We start from the raw sequence: 22680 nt of genomic DNA, 5'->3' as shown, positions 1-22680 counted from the left end.
GGTTAACCATGGAGCTGTTGAGTATCAGGTTGATCTTCAGTCTTTTGCCGTGTGGCAGCTTCACAAAGTTTTGTTGTTCTGAGACAGAGGCAGACAGACAGGGGACAGGGAAAGGACGGGTCAATGAATCCATCACAGCTAAGTTTACAGGCCCATGGTTCATCTAAGATACATTAGTCTGCCTGAGCCCATTATCTTTAGGTCTTTAAAAAGCCATTATGGCAGACAAGAGGAGCGTCATAACTAGGAAACAACAACCTCCTTGTGGAAGGTGCTGGTCGTTTTAATCAGGTCAAACATAGAGGGGGGGGGGGGGAACACATGACACAACACACTGTCTTCATTTAGGCTCTCACCTCTGACGTTGAGGCACACTTTTCTTTGGATAGTTCCTTGGGCATCCCTGACGGTGTAGCTACCTTCGTCTGCCCCAGAGACAGCACTGAGAGAGACGTAGCGATCGTTGACGCTGATTCGACTCTGGTAGCCATCTCTGGACAGCCCAGTGAAGGTCATTAGCACCAGAGCAGGTCTGGACAGGGTAAAAGTCAAAGAGGGTGAAATTTCCTCAACTACTTCTTGACAAGACGGAGGCATGGCAAGAAAATGTAATGACATTATTCTCTTGGGTTAAAATGTCAGTTTGAGTTTGCTGACTCCTACCTAGATGTCTGGTTGGCCTCCACAGCAATGGACTTGTACTCCAGGGTGATGGGAGGAGTCACCCCTGACAGCGGAATATGGTAGTTTTCACCATATATAACGGTCTGCTCGTTGGAGCAATCTACGAAGTAAACACAAGAGTGGCAAACAGTTGGTTCTTGAGTAAAAGGAAGCAGCAAGATTAATTACAGCACACAGGTAATTGCCTGACATTTAAGAAGACAGGAGTGAAGGGCAAGAGAAGGAAAAGATGATTTAAAAAAAAGTTGAGGTGAGAGAGAATACAGATTGGGTGAAAGGAGGGTGGAAGAGAGAGGAAGATGGGATGGGCTTGACGCATGTGGCAAAAAGGGGGGACAGATTGCAGAGGAAAGAGCACAGATCCAGAAATATCAGGGGAGCTGAAATGAAAGGGTAGCGATACGAACCAAGCAGAGAGAAGACAGTAAAGACAAGATAAAGACTGGGAGGGAAGGGGAGAGGAGTGTGTTAGTCGTTAAAGAGCTACATAATTACTGCCACGCAGCTCCGGCATGCTCTCACACTGAGAACACAAACACACACACACACTTCACCCCTTCACAACACATTACTCCCTCCATATGGCACATCTTGCACATATTGCTACATAACAGTCTCCCTTTTCCACGCTGAGTTTGAATTTGAATCGCTCCCTTCTTCTTTCATCATTTTGTGTGTTTGTGTTTCTTATCTCATCAGAATTACATGTCATAGTCCAAAATCAACACTGCCGTAACTTGTAACGCTCCAACGACAAAACAGGATGTGTAAGTGAGAGGCTTATACGGCTGCTGACTGTGTGATGGGAAACAGCTCCCACACTGACTCCAGATCAGATACATGAAGCTTATTATACTTCATCCTGTTGCCAATCTGGTGTCATACAGTGGTGGAGAAAAAGTATTCAGATCCTTTACTGAAGTCATAGCAACTAGAACAAAATGCTCAGGAGGCGGGGGGGGGGTCAAACCACCAATGCTTGCAATCAGTGGACGACCCAGTACCTCGGACTATAAGCGTGATGCGTTTGATGTCCTCGGGATTTTCTGGATTCTTGACGGTGTACACGCCCTCGTCTCCCTCGCCCACAGCGTCGATGACCAGGTGGCTGAGGTGGCGGTTGAGTTTGGCCCGAGTCTGGCTGACCACCGAGCCGCCGCGCATCAAGACAACACTGGGCGACCGGGGACTAGACCTGTTCAAGAAGGTGACCTCTAACCCCAGTGAGGGCAGCAGGATATGGAAATCCTCCCCGTGGAACAAGGTCATGGAGTCTTCGTTGACTGTTATACAATGGACAAGAGGAAGGAAGAAGCATTAACACATATGCACAACACAGAATGAACACAGAATTATGAAATATGCACCGCAGCACTAAACCTTACCTTTCACAGGGGCAGAAAGAGCTGTAAATAGGGAAGAAAACATAAAAATTTGATCACAAAAATTATATCAAAAATATTTCTGTTACATTTATTATGTTCAACTGCAACACTGTTTGCAAGTCCTTCCTCTCTATTAAAACAAATCAGTGTTTTAATATTAATGAATACATTGTTCCTTGTTTACATAAGACAACATATGTTACAGACAGTACCAACAAACTGATCTTAAACTATTGATTAAAAAGGGTTTGCTGAGTGAATCAGCCAATACGCTGCACGCTAACATTGGAAGAATATTTCTAGATGACTACTCACCCGTGCTGAGCAGAAAGCTGAACATGATCAGACTCACTTTCGCCATCCTGGCAGATTTTTTCATGTGTCTACAAAGAAAAAAAAGGATGATAATGTATGTTCACATCGAAAGTTTAAAGTATTCGTAATTATTAGTCAAAATTGTATTTGTATGTATATTTGTACATACAACACTCTTTGTTTTACTTTTCTTTGGAATAAGTAGATGGAGGATAACAGAGGATATGCAGCTTGACCCTAATGTTTCTTTGCACTGAAACTGGTTTATGACATCACCACCGGTTGATGTCAGCCTACGGTGACTGATGCATCCACTGAGGCACACACAGTAAACCTCACCCTCTTTTTTTTAGAAACTGAAAGTGTTTGTATGTTTCTGAGTTGGATTTAGTTGATTTTCAAGCAGGACATTTTTTTTCTTTTAATTTGTCTTAAAACTAAAAAAGATAACTTTTGGAGTACTATGACCGTTGCTATTTGTTTCAATATTGGCTGAAAATACAATTACAACCCTCTGGCTGAAGTCCAAGATATACATGACCAATAACAATATTTAGTTGTTGCTTGTATCTAGGTTGATCATTGAACAAACACAAACAAACACACAAACACACTCACACATACACACACTCACCCAGAGCCGGCCCGAGGCATAAGCGAACTAAGCGGCCGCTTAGGGCCCCCGACTGCCTGGGGGGCCCCCATCTCCCTGATGATGAGTTGGGGGCCCTTTTAGTTTGTGTGTTTGATATTAACATCATACTATGCAAATGTGAGTTATCATACAAAAAAAGGAATAAAATGTTTTGGTCTAGATAATTAATAGCCTAAAAATGTAATCAGTTCATCTGGGAGGAAATCCGAAATTATCTGATCATGTCACGTTCACATCCATGCACAGTGTGTATTGAGTTCATTTAAAAACAATTGGAAATGGGGCTGCCCTCAGTTGCCCATGCACTGTGTATAGTCTATAGCCTATGTCAGCCTTGTCTGTGGAAAAAAAGATATAGTAGCTGGACAACAGAGTTCTTCTGCTTCGTTCCTCACACTGCATTTAAATGCATTCACTATATTACAGAGAAATATGTCCCGTAAAAGAAAAAGAGCTCCAAGCCCAACCCATAATATTTTATTTTATATTAATATTTTTATGGAAAATCCATGTGTCCTTCTTCAATAGCTTCTAATTCATCTGACCCAGTGTCTCTAAATTATTTGTTCACACAAAATTTCTCAGATTTAGCCTCTCAATTTTCCTCTCAAAGTGCACCAGATTCATGCATTTCACTTTAAAAAGGTTAAAACAATCTCCCGGGGGGGCATACCCCCGGATCCCCCTACAAGGGTCTGAATCTCGGCTGTCTAATATTTTCGCACAGCCGCACAGTGGAGGCACTAGCGGAAAACACTGGGTGTGTGAATGATATTTAACTAAGATCTATAGTTTCAGCAGCGCTAACATTGGAGAGGGGCCCCCTAATCATATTTCGCTTAGGGCCCCCTGAAGGCTTGGGCCGGCTCTGCACTCACCTTCCCAACAGAGGTCAAATTAAGTTTACTGTCAAGAATCTCTTCATAAATGTAACATTAATAATAGATTAATAATGTCCACATTATTCTAAAGTATTCCTTCATTTAGTGACGTCACTGACAGTAATCTAAGGTGTAAAATTACACTTTTGCTTAAAAAGGTCTTTGCTCAAGACAGGAAACATCCAGAACGGGAAGGGAAGGGGAAAGAAGAATATAATTTCCACGAGACTCTGTGAAAGTTTCTGAGAAGAATCCTGATGAATTGCAGCACTGAGGGGATATTAATGATGTCAAAACCTCTCTCTATGTGGTGAGACATCAGAGGCAACTCATCAATGGGTTGGAGCCAAAGAAATATTCCTGTGGTTTTTCATTTAAAAAGCCTAGAGGAAACACCTGCAGTGCTCACAGACAGACAGTCAAGGTTATCTATATTCCACAAGAGTGTCCTTACAAAATGAACAGCCCTCTTTCTTTCTTCCGGCGAACCCTGAATGTGTTCTTTAAACTGCATTAAGAATTCGATTACGCTATCTAATCGCAGCACAAATAAAAAAAAAATTAAAAAAATTGCAGACAAACTTGCAGTTCCCATAAATTCCATTTAGCTGCCATTGCCTGTAGGTTATTATTGGACTTCAGCCATAAAAAAAACAGCCGGTGATGCACATTTCTTGGGAAAGTCAATGGCAGTTTTATTACACGATTCAGATCAATAAAAAAAATCAGGGTCATGCATATATTAAAGAGGAACGTCCCTTTTTTAAATACGTGTGCATGATTAACCTAGGGCCTTGGATCACTATCAAGGATTGTCCATTGATTATGTGCTTGAATTTAAACGCAGAATAATTCATGAATCTCAGGTTAGGAAATGTGTTTTTTATTTTTATTTTCAAAAGACCCCTATCAAGTTTTCTGAGAAGAATCGTCTTTTATTGCAACACTAAGGGGATTAGGATGATGTGACCTGCTGTCTGCTACGCTGAGGCAACTGAAGCAACGCATCAAGAGAGAGTTTTATTTATTTTTTGCAGAACTGATTTGGCTGCTACTGCCTCTGTACTGTTTATGCCACATGCAGGCACCACACTCTGGGCACAAAGCCTAAAAGCCTACTGATTTCTTTGTACCTGAAACAAAATATGGAGCAAAGCAGCGTCACACAGAACTGTGTCTCTTGGCAAACCAAATTAATGTCCTTTGCTACGGCCATCTATTCAACTCAAATTACATTGTTATTGTAACACTGCAGTCCCCATTCGTTGCCTCTCGGGCATTGAACCCTGATTTTAGGCCAATGCATCATGCTCTGATCATAACTTCCAACTAAACTGACTGTGACCCCTGTCACAGCATTCAATGAATACAGCAACCTGAGCTGTAGGTTGGCTTTTAAGAAAGACAAAAGTAAACCCATTCCATCTGTTCCCCCCCCCCCCTCCTCCCCCCCAGCAGTAGGCCCTATCGAGTCACCACAGCCAATCTGGTGCTTCTATGCAAGATCTGTGGAGCAAAAAAAAAATCTCCTCCTTTATTTATATGTAACTGTGAGTCAATTTGAGGACGCCTCACTGAGCACCAACATGCAAGCACATGAGAACACGTCCAATAAGTTATATTATTAGCTTATTCACACACTATCCTTTGGGCTGGAATGCATGGAAGCGGACACACATGCCATCTGCTACCCTTCCCTGACTCTCTCTCTCTCCCCCTTCACTCAGCCTTTATTTCGCCTTGTTGGATTCTCCACTCTGTCATCCCTCTTTTCGCGCATTTTCTCACTCTTGTCACCATTTGCTCAACTTCTCAAGTGTTACCTTCCACCACCATCACAACCCCGCTCAAGTCTGCCTGTCATCTCCCTTTACTTTCTGAGCATCTGTTTGACATCAGTGCATCGTCTGCCATTTTTTTTGTGCTTGCACGATGATCACAACAAAGCTCTTGAATCTCTAGCTTTCTTTCCACCACATTTTGTCTTCTCAGCAGGATGTCTCCTCTCAACCCCCAATCCCTCTGCTCGCTATCTCAAGGCATCTCTCTCTCTCTCTCACATCCCTTCTTCTTTCCGTTTCTCCCTTGTCCTCTTTTATTATGTCTCTTTCCTCGTCTCCTCCTCCTTGTCTTATATAATCCAAGCCATCCAGTGCATCCCACTCTGAAGTCAAAGCCTGTGCCTGTGTTCCTTCTAACTCCAGAGTCCCTACTTACTGGAGGAGGGACAGACATGTCTTTGTCCACAGGTTTTAAAGAGGCGGAAAATGCCTTCAATGACTGCAGATGCGGGGACCTTACAAAGAAACCTCTTGTGTCTTTTACCCTTCATCATTTTCTCTTTCATTTTCCCTTTGCACGTTGCACAAGTGATGGGGAGAAATGGCTCTACAAGGGGTATACTAGTCTCCCTGATGATGAGTTGGCATGGTAGATAGATAGGAGGTCAAATACACATTTAGAGAAGCACGCACACACACACACACACACACACACACACACACACACACACACACACACACACACACACACACACACACACACACACACACACACACACACACACACACACACACACGCTCATACTGTACCCTCTTCTCACAGCACTAGACATTTATAAATCATGAGGCATCAAATGGAGAGGGGGTGTTACTTCACAAAAGACACGCATGTGAAGGATTGGCTTCAGGTGCACCGCTTTAAAAATAAATTACAGGGTGTCCATTTGCCAATATTGTGCACTCATTTCAAAAACTTCACTTTTTCCGATTTTATAATCCCCAATGTCAAAAAACTGGCAACTTCTTCATCACACACCCACATCCCAGTAGAAAGGGATGATGCAGGGGGGAAGAGACTAAAAATAACAAACAAACAAAACAGACAAAATCCGAATGAATAATATTTCTAAAGTTTATCTTTGACCGGAAGCCTGAAGCAGATGACAACCTATTTCTCTCCAAAGCTGGGCTGAGCTCAACTAAAGGATGAGACAGGTTTCCACCATATTACTTGCACCTGTCAGATTCACTGACATCAGTGGACATGAGGGAGGAGCAGGGAGAGCTATGCGCAGTAATAACAAAACACACTGTCATACTACAAACATGGAATTTGTTTGTGGTAAAAGGTGGGTGAGGTTACAATATGGCCATCACTGTCATGGGGCATAGGCCTTCATGCAGCTCTAGTGCAAATGGAGGCAGCACAGAAAGCCTCCAGGCCCGAGCTCAGATAATGGATGCTTTTAAGATTGTGAGAGTTAACTTAGCAGAACATTTAGTCTATTGGACCAACATCCTTTTATAGAGAGAAAGCAGCTTTAGGAGAATCATCATTTTCCAGTGATAAAAGCAATGGTAGTAGCCTACTGATAATTAATTAATAGTTACGTGGACTAATAACTAATAACCATAATTAGTCTGATCCTACCTGTTTTAATGGAAGCTTTTTACATATGTAGGCTTCTATGGGAATAAGACACATTGGACCTCATCTTGCATCCTACAAAAGAAATCTGCAGTGTCTTTTGACCACCTGAATCCCAACCGGGAGGCTGAGATATAAATGTAATGAGCCTAAAAATATTCTACGAGGGCGCCGCCGGCTCCATCCCGGGACCGTTGAAGTCATTCAACGCGATGCACACATTTTCACACCTTTCCCCGTGTACAGTGTATACTAATAATGTGCACCTGGTGATACAACCTCACAGCTGGGTCTAATCAGTTACCTCCGGGCCGGGATAGCCGATAAGCGCAGGCATGGACCAAAAAACTGCAGAATTTAACCCGTGACGCACCAGTCAAATGTAGGACACACACACACACGCACACACACACGCACATGCATGTTAAAACCATCGCTCTGCAGCTCACCTACCTTGGACTGGCCGATGAGGAGCTGCGGTGCGGTCAAGCTCAGCGGAGATGCTGAGATTCCTTCAGAGGTGAAACAACTATGCGGATGCTGCGTGTTTTCTCCTCCCGTCGCTTCCCTCCCTCTCAAACCTCGCCCCCCCTCAAAGAAACAGCACTTCACGACTGTGGAAGATTTGGAAGATGCTCAGAATATGTCGGGCTCTCTCTCCCTCTCTCTCTTTTTCTCTCGGAACCACTCGACTCGAGTCGGGAAACACCAGCCACTCTTCGCCCCCCTCCGAACGACACCTACGGTCACCTGACAGTGAGGAGGGGAGGAGGATGTTTAATCAATCAATTATGAGACAGGCGTATCCACAGAAGATGCTGATGCAGAGCAAAGCTGTAAACAAAATAACCCGGACATTAGTGGGCGATAAAGTGTTCAGATTGTGTGTTTGTTTTATACTCGATGTAGCCTATCCCATAGCACCATTTTCCAATTTTATTTGACAAAATAAAAGATTTTCCTTGGTAGCAGTCAATTCCAAATGACTAAATAAGATCCCAAATAGCCTATGCACATAATGTCAACCTCTATCACAGAGGAAACAACCCCAAAGTAAACTCTTTCTCTCCATTCTTCAATCTAATAAAAAAGTTCAGATAGGCACCTATTTAAAAAATATTAAAAATAAACGTTTTAAAAATAAAATACCTCAAAAGACTGAAACTGCTCAAAAAGAGGTCCTCCTCATCTAAGGGTCTTCATTTACGCACACTGTGACACCAAAATCCAGTAAATTAACAGCTCTGAGCCTCAAATCTTTACCTTTGAAACAAACAAAATGGGAATATAACACAGAAGCCTTAACAATATACTAGTAGTATATGATAAAGTAATTACATTTAAGTATGCATATCAAGCATACTGTTGCATAATCAATGAAATACACATTTAGTCAAATATAATAGAAAAAAGGTTTAATTTTTTTACAGACAGATTACATGATCTGATACAAATACAAACTTGGTGGTGAAGTATTAGCAAGAGTTCTAAAAATCAAACTTAGTTAGAAGTCAGCACTGCGACATGTAAATAAAACAAACACACAGAAGGCCGATGTATGGAAAGGAAGAACACTAGAAGATATTGATGTGGAAACAGCATCAGCATTCATGTGCCAATATGGTGTCTCCTGGCTGGAGTTAATAAGATTGGACAAAGCCTTAATGGAGTAGGTGGTGGTAATGAGTGGAGGCAGAGGAACAACAAACACAGTTCATGATTACCTCGGTATAAAAGGCACTACGCCATTCTTATCGTCCACCATCCGCTCCAGCTGATGGATTTCAAAACAGAAACCATCGGTTCCATTTTTTCCACCATCCAAACATGATAATTCAACTCCCACTTCAAGTTATTTAGTGCACAGAGTGGGTAGCAGGAATTAAGCAGTGTTAATTCATGGCTCTTCATGTTATCGTCGCATAAAAGAGATTGGGTGGAGCGCAGTGCTGGACAAAAGGGGAAGGTGTCAAGGGCGATTAATGGATGATAATTCCCCACCCTGCATAGCAGTAACATCACATTTAGCGTTTGCAAATTTAAAAAACTAAATTTCTCCGACATGCACATAGCAAGGATCTTCAGGGAAGACTGTTCTGAGAGTAGGTTTTTTGAAACATTGAAATTGGAAGTTCTGGTAAGTTTCCTTAATTGTGTTTCCTTCATCGGTCAGGATTCTGTACAGTTAAATTGGCTTTAAATATTTGATTTGCTAACACAGTAAAATCACACTCTATGCTGCATCCCAAGTGTGTACAATCACTCAAGCGAACAATAAACTTTTTGCTGCGTACGGAAAAAATACATTCTTTTAAGTCGTTTATACAGACGGACAGCTGACTCACTAGTGTTTTCTACCGGTCTCTGATTTGAAATGTAGGATCTTGGAGCAGATTTTGCTACACATTGTACACGGTGATACATTGCATCGGGGTTTTTTTGACAATATACCCTGGTGCTGCTAATTCTTCTTCCTGCTCCTTCCTCTGCCTCCCGCTGGTTGTAGATCGTTGGCCAGGGCAGCGAGCGCGTGGGTCTGAAAGTCCAGTTTCTGCTGCAGAATCCCAGTCAGAATGAACTCTGCTGTGACGACCGGGAGCGACGCAGCGAGAGCCGGGCGACACAGCGACCAGTCATCATCACAGGAGATCACTACAGTCTGAGGCTGAGAGGGACAACGGGAGCAGAAAGGGGACATTTAGAGATATACTGTATTAAACCATACAATGAGAAGATGGACTACTACTGCAAAATAAACGTTTGTTCATCGTCTGTGAAACCAGACAGAGAGAAAGGCTTTAAAAAGTGGAGTCAGCGATTCTGGAGCGCGCTTTTGAAAAAAAATCCTTCAAAATAAGTGAATATGTCCTCATCGTCTGCTTCCTGTCCGTACTATGTGTGCACTCAAAATGTGTATTAATACATAGGCTCTGTAAATGGGCATGTTTCTAGTAGTTACAGTGGGCTCCCTTTGTTTATATACGGTTTGTTTACCAGTTAACATAGCCTAGGCTGTGAATTAACACCTGCTTTTCTTTTCAACACACACACACACACACACACACACAGGATACGGACAGGTAGTGGATCGGGTGGAAAAGGTAACTGATTTTGACAAAAAGTGATTTTGTCAAGAGCTCTCGACAGAATCACTGACTCCATTGGTTGATACATACCTTGTGAGATGAGGGCATCTTAGAAAGAAAGGTAGCTCCACTGCAGGAGATTATGTCTTTCATTTGAACTGGTTCTGGCTTCACTGACTTTGTAACATGGATCTCATATCCCTGAGAGAAAAAGAAAAAAAAGGCAAGATGCAATACACATTATGTAAACAAATATGATTGCGCTCTAATTGTATTTTATCCCTGCAAGAACGTCTCAGGAAATCAATACAAAGCTCTTGGGAATAGAATTTGGTATTGCATGTGCATTCTGTTCCGACAAATACAGCTAGTATTAGCATAACATGTTGTGTACAACTATCTATTTGCGGCTTTGATGAGACAGTGCAGGGAAGGGAGAGTGCATAACAGAAATGGAAACATTACGGCCTGCTTCCTTGTGTGAATTACAGATAAACATAACCAGGACATTAACAATGAATGTCAAATTGCTTTCCACATCTCACAATGGAATGGTAAACAATCTCCACTTGGAGAACAAGAGCAAAGAGGCAGAGGCAAAACAATCCTAGAGGATAGAAACTCAAGGGGTTTTATATAATATATAGTTTGAGGACAATTTCTAACACAAACATTACTGGATTCACTGTCCATATTTTCTACACGCTGGGAAAAAAAATAAAGCACAGAGCTAAATGGTTTGAGTTAAGAGACTAACCTGTAATAGAGGCTGACTGCTGGCAATCCTCAGAGACTCCTGCAGACAGAAATGAAACTTCTCCTCCTGCTCCGGATCTTTCACCAAGAAATCATCGGGAGACAGGAAGCTCCCAGCCTTGCCACTCTGAAAACACAGAGAAACACAAGAGTCAGTCAGTGAGTGTCTGGGGGTTCGGGTACGTCTTTGGATTTGTCCAACCTGGGTCCAGGGCCTGTTTTAACTGCTAATAAAGCATCTAACCTTTTCCAGCCAGTGTGTGGTGACGATGGGGACTCCTTTAGCCACGGCACATAGGAATTTGACCGTCCTGCGCACCTTGTCAGTCACCAGACAGTTCATGTCCGCCACACCTTTAGCCAAGTAGCCTCCTAAACGGGCTAATACTCTCTCCCCCGCTTCATCCACCACACCTGTGAACTGCACCTGAGAGAATGACAGAGGCACTGTGTTAGAAGTGTTGAACTATAGTGTTGAATTGGTCTTAAAAAGACATGTTAAATCAAAACCATTATTAAAACACATGTGTGGTAATGAAGTCATCCTATGAGGTTAAAACTTTCAGTTAAAACAGTTAAACAAATTTGATTCTAGTCCCTAAATTTAGCAGAGCATATCCTTGTCATATACATTCATTTTTTTTGTATGATATTCTGTTATAAAACATTCTGAGGTTAAAAACAACTGTTCTTCTCACCTGCACAAACAAACCAAAATTAACAAAAATGTGGAAGAGTTTGGCTGGATCACAGCCAATGTGCCTTTTTTTTATGAATTTCTGAAAGATTTGACCACATGTCTACAAAAAAGTACCTTGTAGGCCAAGCTGGCAGCTCGTAAACGAGCACTAGATGCCGGGGAGGCGGAGGAGGAGCGAGGGGTCTTTGCCACAGGCGAGAAGTCCACTGGAGCCTGACGCTTCCGGGGTCCACTGCTGGTTGGAGTACTGGGCTGTTAAAAGGGAGAGAGAGGGGGATGAGGAATGAAGAGAGAGAGAGAGGGGAACCAAAACAATGCAAGAATTAAAACAAACAAGGACAAAAGTGAGAAACACAAAGCGATTGGTGAGAAATGAAGGAGCAAAGAAAGCAAAGGTCATAAAACCTGAGAGTAGGAAGTGGCCGCTCAATACTTGATTCATTAATGTATTGAATGTGATGCAAAAGAGTTCGGTCTACTCATGTTTCTGCGAGAGCTAAACTGTCCCTAATGGTGATTGCAGTCCATTATGATGCTTAGAAAGGCTGACTCATAGAAAAAAATGCCTTATAGTGGGCCTTTGGCCTAGGTAAAAGCCTTCCTCTTCATGGACAGAATTTGCTGGACTAATCATATTTTTCATAATTTATTTTTTGTCTCAATCAAAAGAACAGAAACTATATTGGTTAAGGTTTAATAAAATATGAAAGTGTGTTAGATAAGGACAAGTGTCTGTTTTTAATGTACATTTTTTAAATTTTTATTATTATGTAAGCGAATAAGTAAATTTAAGCATTTAGACTAGTTTTATGTTTGAAGCAGTTATGTACAGTATATGCTTCTGTATTGTATGGGAGTGGAACAATTAGCATTTTTATGATCCATTTTTTCATAGTATGAACTTGATTGTTGTATCGAATATTGTGTGAAACTTTTTTCTGTGTATTTTGTCATCATAGGATGTGTTGTGTTATGATATGCTGTTTACTCTTTGACTTACGATGTCCTATGTCTTATTTTGTCTTGTATTATAATGTTTATGATGTAAATGTATTAGGCATTGTCCAAACGTAAAGATGGTTGTATGGACCTCAGGAAGAATAGCTGCTGCAATGAAGGACCTAATCAGGATCCCAAATAAACAAACAACTTTGTGAGACCTTAAAATGTCCAATGCATGTTTAAAAGTACGGTAAGTAAGTAATCAAGTCACCTCTGATGACTCAATGGATGCATCCCGGCTGGCAGATCTTCCGCTTCCCTCCTGCTCCTGTTTCTTCCTCTTCTGTACCGCTGATGACCGACCTCTCCTACCAACAGCCTCCTCCTCCATCTTCTCACTGTCTTCCGTCACTTCCACTTCGGTGGGGGAATCTTTCACGTTCTTCTTTGCTTGAGCATTGGAAGCTCTACATCTCCTCTTGGCTTGCACTGGAACTTTCTCTGCCACTTCTTCTGCCGCCTGTGCTCTCTCCATCCCCTTGGAGTTTCCCAAGGTACTGCTGGAAGCCCCCTTTGTATTTGCCTCCCTTTTTCTTCCTTTTCTAGCTTCATCTCCATCAGCGACTACAGGAGCATGACCTTCCTCCTGGTTTGAAGGGCCTTCCTCCTCACCATCAGCTAGAGGTTCAGGGCCGGTTGCATTGGCTCTCCGTCGCCCCCTTGTGGTGCAGCTGGCCTGCTGAGAGTCTGCCTTCTCTTCATCGTCGTTATGGGTAACCTCACTTGAGGATTCCGCTGCTCCCCTGGTCCTCCTGCCTCTGGCTGTAGGTTTGACAGGCGTAGTCTGATCACTCTGCTGGCTGCTGATAGGAGGAATGGATTCTGGCTGTGGCTCTGTGTTTCTCCCTCGCCCTCTCTGCTTGCCACCTCTTCCTCTCCCTCTGCCCTGAGAGCTCACGCTGCAGCTGGATATGTCAGAGTTGAGGGAGTTGTTGGAGTTGGACCTGGACAGGACAACACTGTCACTGTCCTGTTCTGTTGGCCCTGCAGCGACTGTTCTCCGTCTATTGCTGCCCCTGGTGACAGTTGTCGGGAGCGGCGGCTCACTGGCCCTCTTTGCCCCCCTGCCTCGGCCCCTCCCACTGATCGGCCCTGTGATGACACTAGAGGAAGCCGATCTCTCCGAGCTGACAGAGTTGGAGGAGTTGGAGCGAGATCTGGTTCTCCTGGCTGGTACGTCATCGTCATAGGTGGATACGGTGGACTCCTGTGCTGTACTCGGGGCAGCGGCGGTTGTTCTTCGGGTTGCCCTTCGACTTCTTGCCGATGCTTTTGTCTGGTTTTCTTCTTCTTCTTCCGGCTTTATTTGTTTCTCTTTGGCTTCCGTTTCTTGTCTTTCTTTCTCCAATCTTTCTCTCTCTTCCCTCTCCAGTCTTGCTCGCTCCTCCCGTTCCTCTCTCTCTAATCTCTCTTTTAGTTCTCTCTTTGCAGTCTCCAATCTTTCCCTTTCCTCCTGCTCCCTTTCTATTCTCTCCTTCTCTTCTTTCTCTTTTCTCTCCATCACTTCTCTTTCCGCCTTTTCACGCTCCAACCTTTCTCGTTCTTCCCTCTCCTTTCTCTCCCTCTCCAATTGTTCCTCTTTTTCCCGTTGTAATCTATCAGCCTTTTCTTGTTCCTCCTGTTCCTTTCTTTCCTTCTCTTCTTTCTCCAATCTCTCCTTCTCTTTTCTTTCCGCCTTTTCACGCTCTATCTTCTCTCTTTCTTCATTCTCCTTTCTCTCCCTCTCCAATTGTTCCTCTTTTTCCATTTGTAATCGATCAGCCTTTTCTTTTTCTTCCTGTTCCTTTCTTTCTTTCTGTATTCTCTCTTGCTCAAGTCTTATCCTTTCTGCATTTTCAGCCTGCAATCTTTCCCGTTCCTCTCTCTCCCTCAATAATATTTCTTCTAGTTCTCTCTTTTCCGTCTCAAATCTTTCTTTTTCCTCCTGGTCCTTTCTCTCCTTCTCTTCTTTCTCCAATCTCTCCTTCTCTTCTCTTTCTGCCTTTTCATGCTCCAACCTTTCGCTTTCTTCCTTCTCCTTTCTCTCCCTCTCCAATTGTTCCTCTCTTTCCCTCTTTATCCTATCAGCCTTTTCCTTTTCTTCTTGTTCCTTTCTTTCCTTCTCTTCTTTTTCCAATCTCTCCTTCTCTTCTCTTTCTGCCCTTTCACGCTCTAACTTCTCTCTTTCTTCCTTCTCCTTTCTCTCTCTCTCCAATTGTTCCTCTCTTTCCCTCTTTATCCTATCAGCCTTTTCTTTGGCTTCCTGTTCCTTTCCTTCGTTCTCTATTCTGTCTTTCTCCGCTCTCTCCCGCTCAATTCTTAACCTCTCTGTGTTTTCAGCCTGCTGTCTTTCTTGTTCTTCCTTCTCTTCTTTGTCCCTTTCCAATCGTTCTTGTTCTTTTTCCAGGTTGTTTCGTTCCGTGGCGAGCCTTTCTTCCGTTTCCTCGTTGCCTTTCTGTTTCCTCTTGGATTTCTTCCCTCTCGCTCTCTTAGCTTCCTCTTCCTCCTCTTCCTCACTCCCATCCTCATCAGGCCTCGGTTTTCCTCTCCTTCCTCCGGTGGCTGGCGGAGCTTTATTTTTCCCTCTTGTCTGTCTCCTGGGAAGTTCAGAACACTTGGCCTGCTCTTCTTCTTCTTCTCCTAATATTTCCCTTGTCTCTCTTTCACCTCTAATAGTTGTGCCACTGGTTCCTGCTTCAGATTGTCTCCCCTTTCCCCTCTGAGGCCTGGGGTCAGCTTTAGCCTTTGTTTCAACAGTGGAGGCTTTGGGGTTTCTGAGCAGCCGTGGCTTTGCTTTGCTTTTCCTCGTACCCGGAATGGAGTCCTCCTCTTCATCACTTTCACCCGTGAGCGTTGGCAGAGTTTCGACAGCAGACGCTTCGGAACTAGCGAGCGGCTGGGACTCCTCTTCCAGTCGCCGTGGTTTACCTCTCCTTTTCCGTGGACCTGGAAATGAGTCTTCTCCATCATCACTTTCTCCGCCTTCACCCGTACCCATTGGCTGAGTTGCAGCGATAGAAAGGTCGGAGTTTGTGAGCGTTTGTGTCTCCTCCTCTTCGAGCGGCAGTTGCTTTGCTCTCCTTTTCCGTGGACCTGGTATGGAGTCCTCTTCGTCACTTTCTTCCCCGTCTTGACCTGTGCCGTGGGTTTCAATAGCAGAGCTTTCATACATAGAGAGGGGCTGCGTCTCCTCTTCAGCACTCTCCTCATTGCCACTTGTTGCCGTTGGCCGTGTTTTATCAATGTCAATGTTCACAGGCTGGGTTTCAACAAGCGATAATAACCCAGAGCCAGTGAAGAGTTGCGTCTGCTCCTCTTCTTCAGGCTTGAGTGGCTTGGCTTTTCCTTTTCGTGATGAACTTATAATGGAATCCTCTTCATCATCGCTGTCCTCGTCGTAACTTGCACACATGGGCTGAGTTTGAGCTACGGACAGAGCTTCGCTGAGGTGCCTCTCCTGAGGTGGAGCTGGCTCTCCTACTTCACTCTCTTCTCCTTCATTCTGCCGATCTGGATGAACTTGTAGCACAGAGGAATCAGGACTTTCGTTATCAAAACTCTCCTCCATCTCATAGGCAGACATTGGTAGTGTTTCGGCCACGGCCAGAAAAGATGCGATGGGAAGGTCTGTGGGCTGAGTGTTTTCCCCTTCATCTTCATGTGTTTCATCCTCTGAATCAGAGTAGGTCTCTGAAATATACGCCTGTGTTGCTTCCAGATCTAAATCTACCTGACCTGCTTTTTCAGGCACCACTGAACAACTGTCGGGTTCCTCGTTCTCTCCATAGGCCTGTGTAGCATCTAGATTTTCAGCGTTCTCTGTGGAGGTCCTGTCTGCATTGGGAAGGAAGGCTGCTTGTGTTCCTTCCAGATTCCCACCACCCCCTACCACAGAGAAGAAGGCCTGGGTGTTCTCCATAGCTAGAGCTTGGGCCTGATGCTGCAGGTGGCTGCTGTTAGATGATCCCAGTTGGAAAAACCCTCTTCTGTTCGGTTGCTCGCCTCTTTCATCATCAGAAAGCTCAAGGCCGAAAGCTTGGGTGGGTTCCATACTGTGGTCCTCTGGAGGGTTTCCCTCACAGGCCCTGGACTGAAGAACGAAGGACTGTGTCTCTGCCACGACAAAATCCTCATCCTCCTGGCTGTCTGACCAGGAAGGCGGGGCTTTAGGTCTTACAACAGGGGCTACTGTACCTGAGAGAAGCACAAAACAACATATATATATATATCCAACATCTTAGAAACAGACACAACGTTTTGTGCAATTTGACTATTATAAAGTAAAGTAACGTACTACTCAATGGACCTGATGCTGGACTCAGGAAAGCCTGAGTTGCCATCTCTTCCACTTCTCCTTCTGAAACCATCCCAAAGTGAAAACCACCAAATTAACCATAGACCATTAAACACGCTTGCATCTAATGTTAGAAAAATATTTTCAAACAACTTACAGTGGATCAAGGAGGCCATGATGTGTCTTCAAATTGAGAAAATAAGGCACACTATAAATGGATCACTTAAAAATGTACAAAAAATATCAGGGTTCCCCTCATTTAATATGTTGATTGCTACGTTCATTCATATATTATGTTTTCTTATTATTATTTTAATTTTTCTGCTCTGCATAACGTTGTGGAATTTTACATTGATTTACAGGATACATGATTTGGGTGGAGGCTAAAAATAAGCCCCTTTGGTTTTTTGCCTATCCCTGCACTGTAGTTGTTTGTTATGTTTGTCATGCTGTACATTTTCAATTGAGAAAATAATTACAAAAACTTTTAAAAAATCCCATTAGATTAGACATTGGAATGGGATTTTTAAACTTTTTTTCCTGATATTATATCAATCAAACAATGATTGGAGAAAATGATAAGTAGATTAATGAACAATTAAAGTACCTGACACTTGTACAGGAGTAGAGCAGTTCAGCAGAAGGGGCACCGGCAGAAATCCAGGAGTTTTTTCTCTGCGCAGGCTGGGGATTTTGTCCTCACCTGCTTGTCTAACATCCACATCCATATCATCCACATCGGTGTCACTGTCGACTCTCAGGTCTGCTGCCTGGCCCCCCTCCACAGCAGGGGGCAGGCTGGATTCATCTACATCTGTGTCTGCATCAGAATCTGACCCAGGAGCTGACAATGTGCTGACAACGAGAGGTATTACCTCTGTGTCACTGTCAGACAGAATATCAAAATTAACTGCTATATCGATAGCAGGGGCATCGGTAGCCTCATTATCATTAGAAACAGCGACGGATTCAGCCCCAATTGGCTTGATAACTAATCTAGTGGGACTTTGCTCTATTTCAGAGCAAGTAGAATCTGTTTCATGTTCTCTTTCTTCCTCCTCATCAACGTCTGTGTCACTGTCTAGGTGGAAGTCTTTGGGCAGTGTTGAAGGAGCAGAGTCGCCATCAACATCATCATCCAGATCAGTGTCACTGTCCATCATGATGCCCTCTGGATGGATAACTGAAATCACAGGTTTGCTTTCTTCAGCAGAGGAAGGCACCTGTTTGGGAACTTTAACCAAGGCATCCTCATCCTCATCCAAATCTGTATCACTGTCCATGTGAAACTGGGCTGTTTGTGGTGGACAAGCAGCTTGTTGGTTTGTACACGAGGTCAAGGGGCCTGCAGCACATGCCACCTCTTCCTCCACATCAGTGTCACTGTCCATGTTAAACTCAGGGATGGCGTCTGTGACGACTGCCGGTTTAGATGCAGACAATTCATGGTCTCCTGTGAGGCTGACGCTGCATCCCTGTTCCAATGGCACACGTTGTCCACTTCCCGTTGCAGACTCCCTCCCTGCTAGTGATGCTCTTTCTTCCTCCTCTTCACTGTCATCCACAACCCCAAGAGCCTTTTTGTCCTTCAGCTGTCGTCGCCCCGCATCTACGTCTGTTTCCTCACTGCTGAAGCTGACATGTCTGTGAGGCTTATTCTTAGCGGAGAGGGATGGCGTGATGGGACTTTCGTCCTCACTGGAAAATGGGGGAAAACAAGAGGACCAGCATAATAATTCAGAATAAGATTGGTTAAGTGTGTGCTATGAATGTTTATGAAAAACAAAAACAAAGAGAGACCAAAATAAGATGTAGCTGATGTACCTTTCGGGGACGATTTTGTTTGTGGGACTCAAAAATGTTGAACAAGTAGGACTGGATTTATAGGAGTCCGAATCCGACACTGTCAAAGAAGATATAAACAAACTTGTAAAACATCAGATTCATAAAATGGATTAATTTCAATATGTACATACAAATTGTTCATACCTAGAGCTTTGCGTCTTCTATCTCCTCCACCCCCTCCTTCTCCATCTGAGTCAGAGTCAGATTCTGGGACCAGGGTCCCCTCCGGCTGGGTCGGAGTTTGCTCAAAGGACAGGCAAGTGGTTCTGGCAGGAGTCTTCCGTGTGTCCTCCAGATCAGGTGTCGTCACACTTGCCTTCGTACCTCCATTGACAAATGTCTTGCTGCCTGTGCTTGTGTCACCTCCATTCTCTCCTGAGGCACTCGGCATCCCGGCCTTTAGCCCCGAATTTCTGCTCACAAGAGTCCTATTGTCCCCTTCGGAAGAGACTGTGTCTGCAGCGCAGCTTACATACTGACAAGGAATGTCTGCCACCACCAAAGTGTCACGTTCACAGAGTGCATAGCGAACATTAGGAGACAGCTTTAAGCGGCCCTTGCGGGTCCCATTCATGCTCCCTAGGTCCCAAACCAAAGCCTCTATGTCCCCTTCACTGCGGCGACCTCTTCTCCGGTAGACAGAGATACAGATGGTGGCGTGCTGCTTGGATACTGAGGTTGCTGGCAAGGGTGCATTGCAGGTTTTGGGGTCACGACCCAGCACATTGTCACCCAAATAGAGGGGCAACTCTGGGTGACAGTCAGAGAACATCCATTGTAAGAAATTTGACATGCAATCTAGGCAGCTTTATTTAAATGAAAAAAACACTCACCTGTCTCAGGGATGTGTGCGTTTTTTAAGACACACAGTCGAGCCAATGGTGGCCCCCTCTTATTTTCATCCTCCTCTTCCTTTTCTTCCTCATCTGACTCCAAGAATGAGTCACTGATCATCTGAGTAGCATCCATTCCTCAGGCAGGGTACGACAAGACGACTGCTATACCTAAACACGGATACAATGTTTATATAGGCAGAAAATGCTACCTTTAATTTCACTAACGTAAGCTGTAACCGGCTTTAGAACGTGTATGCGGTAACTACCGTTAGTAGATGTTACTTGGCAACTGCATAGCTATTGATGATCTCTGACTTTAGCAATACTTCACGTGAAATAATGTTTGTACGTAGCTGATCGAAATAGCGTAAAGACACACTGATTTAACTTTTATTGAACGTGTATCCAATGTCTGTCAAGATCACAATTTCATAGCAATGCCACTTCCGGTCAGCATAAAAACAAAACAAAAATTACAACGTCAACGTTCCAATTTCACGGTATAACAAACTTAACTTTGTAAAATGTATTGTAAATTAAAATGAAATACGTGTTCTCATTTCAAACAGCATTTGATACTATTGTTAGGGAAATGACCATGCAAAAGGGCCATTACCTTGAAAAATACTAATGAAGTTCACGCGATTATGCACGTTAACTGAATTTTGACCCAACTGCATGGCCAAATTTTTCAACTGATCTCATATGTAGGCTAATAATGCAATGTGGGTGTGCATTAGAATACGATTTTGTTTTCATGTATTCCTTTTTATTCTTCGGAATAGCTTTGACTCTGGCACCCACCTTCATACGCCTTGCTTGCGCTTTGGTCAGTGGAGATAAACAAAAATGTGAGTGTACATCCTGGAAAGACGTGGCCAGGCTCACAGGAGGCGTTTCAACTTCACACGATTGGCCGATACACCTGTCGCTCACGCTGAAGTGTGTTACCATTGGACACCCAAATATTCATTTTACTTAAAAAGTTTCTGATTGGTCCAAACCCCCTGTCAGCGTTCATACTACTTTCGCGCTCGTGCACCCGTATCTTAAAGTGACCGTAATATTTATTTATAAATTATGGTTGCGTTCCGAATCGCATACTCTTTCTTTTTTCTATTCTATATACTACATCCGACGATAAAAATAATCTAATTAGGATGCAGTAGGCATACTATTGGGACATGCTTTACTCTCTTATTTCATCATAACATTGCGCCTTGATCTTGCCTCTTGCTTTTATATCCGGCGCATCCCCGTTTTTTTTTTTCTTCTTTTTTTTTAAATCAACTTTATTGAACAATTCTCATTACATAAATTAAAAGTACTCCATAAATCTTATCGCATCCCCTTTGGTTTCATATGGAGGCTTCGTCGATGTGACGTCACTTCATGTGCGCACTGGATTGTGGGTCAGAATTGCCCAAATAGGATAATAGGATGCAGTTTTCCACACTAACAATCTTGGCCGCATGAAGTAGGACATCAGGGTACTTCTAACCATCCTAAATCTGGCCACAAGAATCGGGACATCCTAAATCTTTTTTCTATATACTATATAGTAGAAAGTATGCGATTCGGAACGCAACCTATATTCTACTCAGACGTTATGAACTTTTCTTATGCTTATACATTCTATGGTTGTGAATTGAGTGATATGTTACACTTTGTCTAAATCATTGTGGAAGCTGGTCCAACTGCGAAACATATTAAAAGCCAGTTACTAAATTAGTAACAATAAAATCTTTATGAACAATGTCACATCATCAAGTAGAATTGCCAATAGCTTTTGTTTGTAACCTACCTCTTTCTTATTTCTTAATTTCCGTATGCTTGGACTACAGTGGCCCCAAAATAATATTATTTTCTAATTCATGGGGAAATCTGAATGTGCATGTATACATAGCTGAAGTTGGCCTACAACTTAAACCAGGGGTGTCCAAACTAGGGCGCGGACCGCTTTTTATTGGCCCGCAGCCGATTTTAAAAATATAATGCAATATGGCCCTTTTAATTTTTAAATAATTTAAATGCACTCATTATATTACAGAGAAATATGTCCCATAAAAGAAAAAGAGCACCAAGCCCATCCCAGAGGACCCTGCATAATATTTTATTTTAAATTAATATTATTATGGAAAATCCATGTGTCCTTCTCCAATAGCTTCTAATTCATCTGACACGGTGTCTCCATTTTTTTCATACACAATTCTTCAGCTTTAGCCTCTTAATTTCCCTCTCAAAGTGCACCAGATTCATGCATTTCACTTTAAAAACTTAAAAAAATCTCCCGGGGGGGCATACCCCCACACCCCCCTTGGAGGGGCGGGATCTCGGCTGGCTACAATTTTCACCCTGCTGGACATTGGACGCAAAAGCAGAAAACACTGGGTGTATCAATGGCATTTAACAAGAGGGGGGATGTATCTGTTTAATGTGCTAGTAAAGTGTTGCCGTGAAGAAGGATTACAATTTACGAAGACACTATGAAACTAAACATCAGAGCAGCTACATGTCCTGATAAATGTGTTATTTTTGCAAAGTGGCCCGGCCCTTCGTATATTTTTCTGTATGTGGCCCTCAGTGAAAAAAGTTTGGACACCCCTGTCATAATGGCATTGAAGCTGAAGTGGGTGCTGCTTTTTTCTGTTTTCCCCTTGGGCTCTGCATGCAGGTTAAGCCAGTCATGCCCTTGGCTCCAGCAACAGTTTGAAGTGTTGTGTTAATATGGCCTGATAATAACGTGAAAGAACTTCTGACTACATTTTTGGGTGCCCCCACATCGCCACCTCGTACATGTCTAGCTCTCTACAGGAATTTGATTCCAAAATCT

The 22680-nt window shown here is 43.3% G+C and overlaps 1 protein-coding gene across 1 annotated transcript; it reads right to left on the bottom strand.

Moving 5' to 3' along the window:
• Positions 1-8820: 8820 nt before the first annotated feature.
• Positions 8821-20722, bottom strand: mdc1 (mediator of DNA damage checkpoint 1). Its single transcript, XM_080039175.1, has 12 exons — positions 20652-20722; positions 19845-20015; positions 19156-19761; positions 18991-19069; positions 17774-18864; positions 17167-17229; positions 13105-17066; positions 12006-12143; positions 11436-11618; positions 11193-11318; positions 10526-10636; positions 8821-10014 (listed from the first exon to the last, which is right to left on the bottom strand). The coding sequence occupies exons 2-12, from the start codon at positions 19978-19980 to the stop codon at positions 9811-9813; spliced, it is 6699 nt and encodes a 2232-aa protein (XP_079895301.1). The 5' UTR covers positions 19981-20015; positions 20652-20722; the 3' UTR covers positions 8821-9810.
• Positions 20723-22680: the final 1958 nt, after the last annotated feature.

The sequence above is a fragment of the Ammodytes marinus genome, assembly GCF_949987685.1.
Source record: "Ammodytes marinus genome assembly, chromosome: 13".
In the NCBI taxonomy this organism is placed as follows: Eukaryota; Metazoa; Chordata; class Actinopteri; order Uranoscopiformes; family Ammodytidae; genus Ammodytes; species Ammodytes marinus.
Note: the sequence above shows the minus strand (reverse complement) of the source record. Positions and strands in the feature narration are given on the sequence as shown.